The sequence below is a fragment of the Phaseolus vulgaris genome, chromosome 10 (genome assembly GCF_000499845.2).
Source record: "Phaseolus vulgaris cultivar G19833 chromosome 10, P. vulgaris v2.0, whole genome shotgun sequence".
NCBI lineage: Eukaryota > Viridiplantae > Streptophyta > Magnoliopsida > Fabales > Fabaceae > Phaseolus > Phaseolus vulgaris.
The window spans coordinates 22,819,114-22,831,441 of NC_023750.2; the positions used below are offsets into that span (position 1 = coordinate 22,819,114).

The 12,328-nt window shown below is 42.2% G+C and overlaps 1 protein-coding gene across 1 annotated transcript; it reads left to right on the plus strand.

Annotated features, from left to right (window-relative positions):
- The first annotated feature begins 10,469 nt into the window (after nucleotides 1–10,469).
- Nucleotides 10,470–11,417, plus strand: LOC137817055 (uncharacterized). The gene has a single exon (XM_068620281.1). It carries the CDS (start codon nucleotides 10,470–10,472, stop codon nucleotides 11,415–11,417), a length of 948 nt encoding a protein of 315 aa, XP_068476382.1.
- Nucleotides 11,418–12,328: the final 911 nt, after the last annotated feature.

Sequence of the window (12,328 nt, forward strand, 5' to 3'; positions counted from 1 at the left end):
GAGCAAGCACGTTGCAGACTTGGAAGAATTGTTCGCAACGATCGCCAAGTACAAGTTGAAGCTGAATCCAGAGAAATGCATTTTCGGCGTGGAGGCTGGAAAGTTTTTGGGTTTCCTCTTGACTGAAAGAGGAATAGAAGCCAACCCAGACAAGTGTGCCGCCATCTTGGCGATGAGGAGCCCAGCTACGGTGAAGGAGGTTCAACAGTTAACAGGTCGGATGGCAGCCCTGTCTCGCTTCGTGTCAGCTAGCGGAGAGAAGGGACATCCCTATTTTCAGTGCTTGAGGCGCAACAACAAGTTTGCTTGGACGAAGGAGTGCGAGGAAGCCTTCCTCAAGCTGAAGGAGTATCTGGTGAGCCCGCCGGTTTTGTGCAAACCGCTGGTCGGGATCCCTCTCAGGTTGTATTTTGCTGTAACTGAGAGGGCGGTGAGTGCGGTGCTCGCCCAAGACCAAGATCAGGTCCAAAAGCCTATCTACTTTGTTAGTAAGGTGCTGCAGGGCCCAGAAACGAGATATTAGGCCCTAGAGAAAGCTGCGTTGGCAGTGGTGTTTTCGGCGAGGAGGTTGCGCCACTATTTCCATAGCTTCACCATACTGGTGATGATTGACCTGCCCATCCAGAAAGTTTTGAAGAAGCCCGACGTTGCGGGAAGGATGGTGAAATGGGCAGTGGAGTTGTCAGAGTTTGATATCAGGTATGAGCCCCGGGGCCCGATCAAGGGGCAAATCTTTGCGGATTTCGTGGTCGAGCTCTCGTCTGAGGCGACACGAGTTGTGGGGGACGGTTTCCGTTGGGTACTTTCGGTGGATGGATCGTCGAACCAGCAGGGTAGCGGTGCTGGAGTCATTTTAGAAGGGCCCAACGGCGTGCTGATCGAACAATCTCTGAGGTTTGCCTTCAAAGCCAGTAACAATCAAGCAGAGTATGAGGCGCTGATCGCCGGAATTTTGTTGGCCAAGGAGATGGGAGTGAGGGTGCTGATGGCTAAGAGTGACTCGCTGCTAGTCACAAGGCAAGTAACAGGCGAGTTCCAGGCTAAAGATCCACAAATGGCGGCCTATCTGGAATATGTGCAGGAGTTGAAGAGTTCTTTTGCCTCCTTTGAAGTAGTGCATGTGCCCAGAGAGCAGAATGCCCGAGCTGACTTGCTAGCTAAGCTCGCCAGTTTAGGCAAGGGGGGTAGGCAGAGGACGGTGATTCAAGAAACTTTGAAGACGCCAAGGGCATTTGTGGCAGATCACCTGGTTCTTCAGATAAGCAAGTCGACGGAGAAGGCAGCAAGAAGTCACAAGTCCCTGACGCAAGAAACTCTCAGATCGCCGAGAATTAGAGCATGTCGAGGAGAGAAGGTGAATATGGCGCAGGTGTGTGCCATCCATGAGCCAGACACCTGGATAACCCAGTACAAGCGGTGCCTGGCAGATGGCCTCCTCCCACTGGATCCGACAGAAGCTAGGAAGGTAAAGAAAAATTCCAGCAAGTACACATTGATTGATGGCGATCTGTACAGGTTTGGGTTCACTCACCCGCTCTTGGAATGTATACATGGCGAGAAGTGCACGAGAATCATGGCGGAGCTCCACGAAGGTATATGCGGAAGCCACGTCGGGGGTCGAGCTCTGGCCGCGAGGACTCTCCGTGCAGGATACTACTGGCCATCGATGAGAGAAGATTGCAAGAAGTATGCCCAATGTTGCAAACAATGCCAACAGCACGCCGATTGGCACAAGGCACCTCCCGAGGAGTTGAAGTCGATCTATAGCCCTTGGCCGTTTCACAACTGGGGAATCGACATCCTGGGACCTTTCCCGCGGGCGATCAGGCAGATGAAGTACTTGGTGGTGGCGATTGAGTATTTCACCAAGTGGATTGAAGCAGAACCAGTGGCCCAGATCACCGCACACAAGATCGAAGGTTTCGTGTGGAAGAATATTGTGTGCCGGTTTGGTGTGCCCAAGCGCCTGGTGTCGGACAACGGGACTCAGTTTGCAAGTCACCTGTTGAAGAAGCTTTGCGAAGGGGTGGGAATTCAACAAGTGTTCGCATCCGTCGAGCACCCTCAGACGAATGGCCAGGTGGAGTCAGCTAATCGGGTGTTGCTGAGAGGATTGAAGAGAAGGCTCGAGAAAGCCAAGGGAAGCTGGGCTGAGGAGGTACCCCGTATAGTCTGGGCATACCATACCACCGAGCAGTCAGGAACCCATGAGACCCCGTTCAGCTTGGTCTATGGGTGTGACGCAATGATTCCAGTAGAAATTCAGGAGAGCTCGCCGAGATTCCAGAACTTCGTAGAGGAAGACTCGAATGAAGAGAGAAGGCTGAACCTGGATCTACTGGATGAGGTCAGGGAAGAGGCGAGATTGAGGGCTGAGGCGGTGAAGAGGAGGATTGAACGAAGATATAACTCGAAGGTGATGCCAAGGCAGTTTAGAGAAGGCGACCTGGTGATGAGGAAGGCCCACCAGTACGAGATGGAGAATAAACTGTCGCCCAAGTGGACTGGACCGTTTAGAATAACCGAGGCGCTCGGGAACGGCGCCTACCGCTTAGAGACGCTGGAAGGAGGGGCGATTCCTCGCACCTGGAACGCCACGCACCTGAAGTTGTACTATAGTTAAGAGCTTTGTAAGTAAAGACAAACACAAAAGTTATATTACAATGTCTCTGATGAAACAGTTTGAAGGGGGCACTCTTTTTTCCCTAAGGAGGGTTTTTAATGAGGCCACCCAATAAAAGAAGAGTTTTCAAAGTATAAGGCGTTTTCAGATTGCATGTTTGCTATTTTCCAAAAGTTTTGAAGAAAGACCTTGTCACTTGTACGTGATTTAAGGCAAGTAAAGATATATTGCATGCTTTCTAAAAAGTTTTTAAGTCCTCATCGTTTTTCGGCGATTGGAGGCATCAGTTAAAAGTTTTAAAGTCCTCATCGTCTTTCGGCGATTGGAGGCACCAGTTAAAGTTTTAAAGTCCTCATCGTTTTTCGGCGATTGGAGGCACCAGTTAAAGTTTTAAAGTCCTCATCGTCTTTCGGCGATTGGAGGCACCAGTTGAAGTTTTAAAGTCCTCATCGTTTTTCGGCGATCGGAGGCACCAGATAAAAGACCTCAACGCCCTCGCGCGTTCTGAGGCGAGATAAAGACCTCCTCGCCGTCGAGCGAGTGCAGGCGAGGAAGAGTAAAAGTCCTCAGTGTTTCTGAGGGCGAGAAGATGTAACCCCTGGGGCAATGTAGAGGCACCAGTAAAAAGTCCTCCGTGTTTCTGGGGGCGAGAAGATGTAACCCCTGGGGCAATGTAGAGGCACCAGTAAAAAGTCCTCCGTGTTTCTGGGGGCGAGAAGATGTAACCCCTGGGGCAATGTAGAGGCAAGTAAAAGACCTTCTCGCCGATGAGCGAGTTCAGGCAAGTAAAAGACCTTCTCGCCGATGAGCGAGTTCAGGCAAGTAAAAGACCTTCTCGCCGATGAGCGAGTTCAGGCGAGTTAAAGACCTTCTCGCCGATGAGCGAGTTCAGGCGAGTTTAAAGACCTTCTCGCCTATATGCGAGCTTAGGCAAGATAAAATCCTTCTCGTCTCGAACGAGTTCAGGTATGGTGTAGAGGGTGGAAGAAGTTTGGAAGGTGGCTAAGGTAGGTTCGAAGAGAACGCCTAGTCACCCGGTCTTTCGTTCTGAAGTTCAGGGAGGTAAAGAAGGATCCGAAAGGCGTTTCTACCCCAGATAAAGGAACAATGGCCAAAGCATGAGGCTAGAAAGAAGCTGATATCGCCAAGAGTCTTTGGCGACCAGGAAGAGTTCAAACAGCGGCGAGAAGGTTAAAAGACCCGTGTGATGAAGCAGGTCGAGTGGAGCAGTGTTCAAGCCAGTAGCTGAGTTACGGTTCGTTGCTTGAGGAATATTTTTACGATAAGGTTAATTGCCTTAAGATTACAAGTTGATTAAAATGATTGTTACTTAAGTTTGAAGTGGTTCGAAGCAGTTAAGTCAAAAGTCGTGTTTACAAAATCGTTAAGTTAAATCCGTTGAAGTTAAACACGCAAAGAAGGTTAAAGCGGTTAAAGAAGCCATGCAAGGAAAACCAGCAGAAGAAGGAAAGTAGGTACCTTTCGATGATCAGGAAGACGATGAAGGATGATGGTGATTCAGAATGTTGAAGAGCGCTGAGAGAGTTTTTGCAGGAGAAGGTGAGAGCGTTTGAAGATACGAAGAAAAGTGATGGAACAGTGTGGAGTGAAAATGGGTTTAAGGGTTTTTTTCGAAATGGGTTTAGGAAGCGCAAACGGCAACTGAAGAGAGCCGTTGATGAAGCCACGTGTCGAGCGATGGGTGAGGGGTTTGGTGGAGCGTCAGAGAAGCAGAAGGTACAACCGCTTGGAATTCTGCAACAGTGCCACGTAGACCGGTGTTGACATGACTCTTTCAGTCTTTTCGCTGGACAAGTCTTCGCTTAAGACTGGGGGGCTTGTGTACCGCCCTGGTAGTCGGGAGTGATGACGTGGCAACAAGCTACAGTATAGGCGTGTTGACAAGGCGCCAGGTTGGCAGAAGGGAAGGAAGTCGGGGGGCTCGTGAAGTCGTCAGTTGTTAAGTTGGCGTGTTCCGATCTCCAGCATACCAGAATCGGCGATCACCGGGTTAAAGATGAAGTCGCCAGACGTAGTGATTGGAGATCGCCAGAGCAAGCACATCGCCAGAGATGAAGGTGGTGCAGATTATGAAGGCGGCCGGCGAGACCACAGGGAAGGTGTATGAAGGCACCCTAACTCGCCAGTTCCAGTAGAGATCGCACTCCCAAGTTAGCTATGTACTGGGCAGCACCATGCATAAATAACTTAGCCAAAAGGAGAGTCAGAAGCAGCGCCCAAGTCAAGGAGGCTCCAGATGATGGCACGTGTACAGTTGGATGCGAGCCACGTGTCCAAGTCTGTAACTGCCAGGAGAGAGAAAGTAACCAGGTATATAAGAGTTCTCAACGAACTTTCTGAGGTACGCACGTTCAGAATACATTCTTCACGCTTGCGAGTTATAGAGCTTACTGTGAGAGAGGATTCGCACGGTTCTTGTTCTCTTAGTATTTGGTGATTCGGTCACTGACTTGGGCGTTGGAGTGCGATCGGCCGCAACGGCGCCGTTCTGTTTCTTTGCAGGTTCTTGAGGCGGATCTCGAAGAGGAACGGAGGTGTGAAGCGGTGCACACGTCGATCCTTTGACGAGGCAGTTTCCAGCGTTCTGGTCAACAGGCAGGATCAGCTAGTAAAACTAGTACTGCTAGTAATACTAGTTCTGCTAGAAATACTACTATTGCTAGTAAGACTAGTAATGCAAGTAATACTACAAGTGCAAGTAATACTAGTACTGCTAGACGATGGAAGAGGCCCAAGCACAAGCCCACATGCAAGCCCACCAAAGGGTAGATTTGGGCCAACCATAGAGTTATGGCCAAGAGGATCCAAGAAGACGTTCTTTTAGATGTTCAAATGCCACAAACTCTAGTGTAGAGTAGACTTTAATTTCTTGTCAAAATTAGCATAGGAACTTTATTTGTAATTTTCTTAGAATTAATTTTGGCACCTAAAACACCAACCTAGGTAAACTTAGAGTTTCTAAAAAAACCTCTAAATTTACCAAGGCCGGTCTAGAAAGCCCATGGAGGGGGTGAGCATAAAAACTAGACACACCCCTCCCCATGTGCTCATTTGTGCACCCATGTGCCATGTGCACCCATGTGCTTCACATTTACATTTCATTTGGCTAGCATTAGGGTTGCATTATGGTCCTCCTTAGCCTATAAAAGGAGGAGCCTACACCTTGTATTTTCAAGTTTATTGTGAGTAAAGTTATGCTGCCATTTTGTGCCAAGCTTTGCTTCTCCTAGAATTCTAGGCTCTAAACTTCACATCCTTCACCATTCCTTGGGCTGGCCGAACCTCCCTATAATCATACCTTTCATGCACCTTCAAGATCAACACCACTCTTAGGAGGATCTTGCTCACACACCTTCATAGCTTCCGCACCACTTTTTCTTACATGATTCAAGAAGACCTTCATGAAATGCCATCATTTGGTATCATGAGCTTGGGTTCTTCAAGATGAGTTGCTTTTGGTCTTTTCATTTCTAGTTCTTCTTTATTTCATGTTGTTCATCTGATTTCCATAATTGTCTTGCTATTTTTTGCATTTTAATTTGTTTTGGTGTGCTTTTTGGAAGATCCAACCGAAGCACTTTTGTTCAATTGATCTTGAACAATTTCTTGTGCAATTTGTGATAGGATTCCATACACCTTTGAGTTGCTGTTTTCTTTTAGGCTTTTGAGTCTTTATTGCTTTCTTATTTGGTTCATATTATGCTTTTGAGTCTTTAATTTCTGAATCCATATATGTTTTGTCAAGTCATGTTCATCCACAATGTCAACAATTCTTAGTAGTCCTTTATTTGGCTTGATTGTTTCTTGATTTTGGGTATCTTTAATTGCTTTGAATCTGCTGTTCTTTAATCTTTTGGTGCTTTTTTAATTTAGTTTGAGTTCCTATTTGTGTTTAGATCCTACACAAATTCTATTGTGTTTAAATTTTGGTATCTTGCTGTTTTTGTTTCCAGTTTCCAGAATCCCCTGTTTCACATTTTCTGTGCTGGCTGTTTTGTTCCAGAAAAATATTTTCACTCATAGGAAAATTTTGATTCTCTGGAATATGCAAGTTTGAAGTGTTATAGAAAGGAAAAAAAAAGAATTAGTCCAAAAGAATCAACAGAAAAAAAATGATAAATCTTTTAAAATCAGTGTGCAAATCTGAGGCGCTACAGCTGGCGTAACTGAACACCAAAATTGCAAAATTTATTAAAAAAAATTGGTTCATGCGTTTTCAGTGATTCTAAAGCCAGATTTTAGCTAAGATCTTGAATATCTTGCATATCAAATTTCAGAATCATATCTTAAAAACATAGCTCAGCATAAATTGGGGAAAAACACGTTTCTGGCCCACAACATTTTCCAGTGGTGCTGTTTTTTTTATTTGGTCATCTAATTCTAGTGCCATTCTTAGGATTCTTTTGTGTGCCTACCTTTATTTTGGTACCTTTTATTTGCTTGCTTAATATTTCTTGGACCTCTTTCTAGTTTTCATAATCTAACTCCTTTTGGTGGTACTGTTTTATTCAATTAAATTGTTTCTTGCTTTTGTTCTTTGACCTCTAATTTGGTGCTGGAATTTATTTCTCCTTTGGTGCTTAATTGAATGGAAACTTGACTTGGGTAAGGTCTAGTCTTTTGATAGGTGCTGGAATTGGAGAATTAAAACCTTCATTCTAAGGGGAAACAAAGCCAAGGCCGAAACAAGCTTTCTTGAAAAAACACTACAAACACTTGGAGGGCCAACAAGCAAAGACAACAAGGAAGTGCATTTAGCAAAAAGAGGATCAACAAAGGGAGTTTTTCTAAATTTCCTTGCAACTTAATTTGTGTTAATTACTTCTTAATTACGATTTAGACGGTGAGTGTGTCTTCAAGGGCTCCAAGTGTCCAAGAAGCCTCACCTAGGGCCGACTAGTATAGAACTCTTTAATTAGCAATTGTTAATTGTTCTTAGTTGTTTCTATATTGCTTAATTAGTAACGCCTTGTATGTGTGGTTGTTTTAAGTTTTGTTAAAAACCATCTAGCTTTGTTAATTAGTTAGCATGCATTGCTTTCTTGCATTAAAATCTGATTTCTCAACTTAATTGTGTTCCAAGTGGTTTACTAAGAGAAAGCTTTGTGTGAAGACATTGAGGGATAGTTTTTGGCTAAGGCAAAGGCTTGGTATTTAAGTAGTCCACTGTGACTCACCTCCCTTACCTGGAAGACTACCTTCTTTGACTTCCCTAAATTTTTCTCAAGGTAAAATACTTCTACACACAAAGTTTTAGTCATGTCTTCTCACTCCTCTAAATCTCTTAAAAGTGAGGTGAAATCCTTGGAATCTCTTTTGAAGCAACTTACTAAGGATATTCAATCAATTTCATCTAAACAATTGGAGAATGAGATCAAAACTAATGAATTGACTAAAGCAAAGAATGAGAAGTCTCAATTTTCAAAAAAATTACATTCTCATGCATCTAGCTCTAAACATCATGATTATCTTGGGGAAGAAAGTCTTAGGAAAAATGAATATCATCAACAATTCCCTAGGAGAGCTAGGAAAGAGAGACAAGAAAACCTAACCAAGCATATCTCTCACACTCAAGCTAGGGAAATTCCATGTTTAGAATACCTTGGCAATGATCAATTAGCATCTCAATGTTTCAATGAAAGATCTATGATCTTAAGGGACAAAGATGAGAATAGTAGCCAAGAAAAAGAAGCTAGTGAGAGTGAAGAAAAGGTAAAAATAGAAAAGCAAGAGAAAACCCTTGGGAAACAAAAGGCGTGGGAGAAGAGTGTTCCTTCCCACAAGGTCATTCAACAAGAAGGAAAAGTTGAAAATACATTTGAAAATATACCTGTTGTTGAACAACCTAGCCTTACCTTTTGTAAAGGAACACTTGCAAGCCTAGAAAAAAAAGAAGAATCCTTAAAAAAGGCTTGCATAGATAAAAATATAGTAGATTATTTTACATACATGCCAAGATATCACCAAGTGAAGGTCAAGTCATCTATAGGCATCTACAAAGACAATTTTTTATGTGAAGTAGTGCCTAAAGAAACTTGTCATGTCTTATTGAGACAACCTTTGCAACGAATTGAAATTTCCATGAACAAAGGTTGTATCAACGAGACTACCTTCACACATAAAAGAGAAATTCTTCATGAAGGAGAACTCATGGGTCAAATTAGAGTTGATAAAACTCTAAAGCTTTTAAAAGGAAAATTATTGTCACCCATGAGAAAAGATGTTCAAAGACATTACCCTAGATACATTCCGTGTTTTAAAAATACATCTAAGGCGATGTCTCATGAACTCTATACTCCTTCACCTTTTGCAAATGATCCTTGGGAAGACATAAGCCTAAATTTCATATTAGATCTTCCTAGGACAACAAAAGGTTTTGATTCCATTTTCATGGACATGGATAAACTCTTCCTTAAAGAAGTGACAAGTCTTCATGATTTCTCTTCAAACTTAGTGTTGGATAGAGCTCCAAAATTTGAAAACCATCATTTGAGGATTCTCTTGGAAAAACTTGCAACTAAGTTGTCCTTTTCAAATTCTTATCATCCTCAAAAGAATGGTCAAAATAAAATTGAAAACATAGCTCTTGTTACTATGCCTAGAGAAATCATGAAAGACAACCACAATTCTTGGGATGAGTATCCTTTTTCTATTGAACATGCATACAATAGAGTAGTCCACAAGACTACTAATATTTCTACATTTGAAGTTGTATGTGAACATAGTCCTCTTTCTCTTTTTGCGTTGTTACCACTTCCTAAAGGAATTATGCCTAAGGAACAAGTAACCACTATTGAAAATTTTACAAAGCATGAGAGGATTAGAGAACACATGCAACCATCAAAAGAGAAATATTGTAAAAAGTTGCCAAAAACAAAAGAAAAACAAAAATGGCAACTTCATAAAATTGATTTGTATATGACTGCTTCAACTAACTCATTTGCTTTATTTGATAATTCCCCTAGGTGGATGTTTGATCCGGGAGGGCAAGCATAGTTGAAGAAGCAAGAGGCTGCTATCCGAGATCAAATCTCTAGATCTGAGGATAGATCTTCTCGAGGAGAAGGAGATGATGGACACCATCCAGCCACATCCATTCCCCTAGCCATGAAGAAGAAGAAGCAATGGATTTGAGGACAAATCCTTTTCAAGAGGGAGGGGATGATGGAAGAGGCCCAAGCACAAGCCCACATGCAAGCCCACCAAAGGGTAGATTTGGGCCAACCATAGAGTTATGGCCAAGAGGATCCAAGAAGACGTTCTTTTACATGTTCAAATGCCATAAACTCTAGTGTACAGTAGACTTTAATTTCTTGTCAAAATTAGCATAGGAACTTTATTTGTAATTTTCTTAGAATTAATTTTGGCACCTAAAACACCAACCTAGGTAAACTTAGAGTTTCTAAAAAAACCTCTAAATTTACCAAGGCCGGTCTAGAAAGCCCATGGAGGGGGTGAGCATAAAAACTAGACACACCCCTCCCCATGTGCTCATTTGGGCACCCATGTGCCATGTGCACCCATGTGCTTCACATTTACATTTCATTTGGCTAGCATTAGGGTTGCATTATGGTCCTCCTTAGCCTATAAAAGGAGGAGCCTACACCTTGTATTTTCAAGTTTATTGTGAGTAAAGTTATGCTGCCATTTTGTGCCAAGCTTTGCTTCTCCTAGAATTCTAGGCTCTAAACTTCACATCCTTCACCATTCCTTGGGCTGGCTTAACCTCCCTATAATCATACCTTTCATGCACCTTCAAGATCAACACCACTCTTAGGAGGATCTTGCTCACACACCTTCATAGCTTCCGCACCACTTTTCTTACATGATTCAAGAAGACCTTCATGAAATGCCATCAAGTAATACTACTACTGCTAGTAATACCAGTGTTGCTAGTAATACTAGTACTGCTAGTAATACTACTACTGCAAGTACTGCTCGTGCATGTACTGCTTGTAATACTAGTACTGCTATTAATACTAGTAGTGCTAGTAATACTAGTAGTGGTAGTAATACAAGTACTGCTAGTAATATTAGTAATGCAAGTAATACCAGTACTGCATGTAATACGAGTAGCGCTAGTAATATTAGTAATGCTAGTAATACCAGTAATGCTAGTACTGCTAGAAATGCTTGTAATTCTAGTACTGCTAGTAATAATAGTACTGCTAGTAATACTAGTAATATTAGTACTGCTAGTAATACTAGTACTGCTAGTAATACTATTACTTCTAGTAATACTAGTACTGCTAGTAATACTAGTACTGCTAGTAATACTAGTACTGCGAATAATACTAGTTCTGCAAGTAATACTAGTTGTTCTAGTAATACTAGTTCTGCTAGTAATACTAGTACTGCTAGTAATACTAGTACTGGTAGTAATACTACTATTGCTAGTACTGCTACTAATACTAGTACTGTTACTAATACTGGTACTGTTACTAATACTAGTATTGGTAGTAATGCTAGTAATACTAGTAATGCTAGTTCTGCTAGTAATGCTAGTAATACTAGTTCTGCTTGTAATACTAGTTCTGCTAGTAATACTACTTGTGCTAGTAATACTAGTTATGCTAGTAATCATAGTACTGCTAGTAATACTTGTACTGCTAGTAACACTTGTTCTGCTAGTAATACTAATAATACTATTACTACAAGTAATACTAGTACTGCTAGTAATACTAGTAATGCTTGTACTGCTAGTAATACTAGTACTACTTGTAATACTAGTACTGCCAGTACTGCTCGTGCAAGTACTGGTAGTAATACTTGATGGAAGAGGCCCAAGCCCATGATAGAAAAAGCCCAAGCCAAAGCCCAAATACAAGTTCAAGCTTCAACTCAAGCCCAACAAATAGAAGATATGGGCAAACTAAGCATCATTGGATGTCTTTCTTTTGTAATTACTTTTGAGTATTTTTAGTAGAACATAAAGGGAGGTGTAGATATAAATATAAGAGGTGCAAATGTATAAAGCTAAGTCACACCTTCCATGTGACACAAAAGAAGGTGTAGCTATAGATTTAGGAGGTGCCAAAAATAGAAACCAAGTCACACTTCCCTTGTGACTAGGAATTGGCTCCAAATTCAAATGCTTCTCATTTGAATTTCCCCCCACTTTCTTTTTAATTTCCAGCCCCCTAAACACTATAAATAAGAGGGCTTGGCTCATGTATTTGCAAGATTATTGATAGTAAAGTTATGCTGCCAACTTTGTGCCAAGCTTTGCTTCTACCTAGTTTCTAGGCTCTAATCTTCACATCCTTCACCTCTCATTGGGTTGGTCGAACCTCCCAACTTCCATACACACCATGCACCTTCAAGATCACCATAGCTCTTAGGAGGATCTTGCTCACACACATCCATGGCTTCCGCACCATCTTTCACATGATTCTAAGAAGAACTTCATGAATTTGCCATCATTTGGTATCATGAGCATAGGTTCTTCAAAGATGAGTAGTTCTTGGTCTTTTCATTTTGAGTTCTTCTTTATTTCATGTTGTTCATCTTGTTTCCATAATTGTCTTGCTGTTTTTTAATTTTTATTTTGTTTTGGTGTGCTATTTGGAAGATCCAACCGGTGCACTTTGTTCAATTGATGTTGAACAATCCTTGTGCAATTTGTGATACGATTCCATACACCTTTGAGTTGCTGTTTTTCTTTTAGGTATTTGAGTCTTTATT

Excerpts from the sequence above, each read along its gene's own strand:
- LOC137817055 (XM_068620281.1), top strand. The coding sequence starts at position 10,470 with ATGATTCAAGAAGACCTTCATGAAATGCCATCAAGTAATACTACTACT.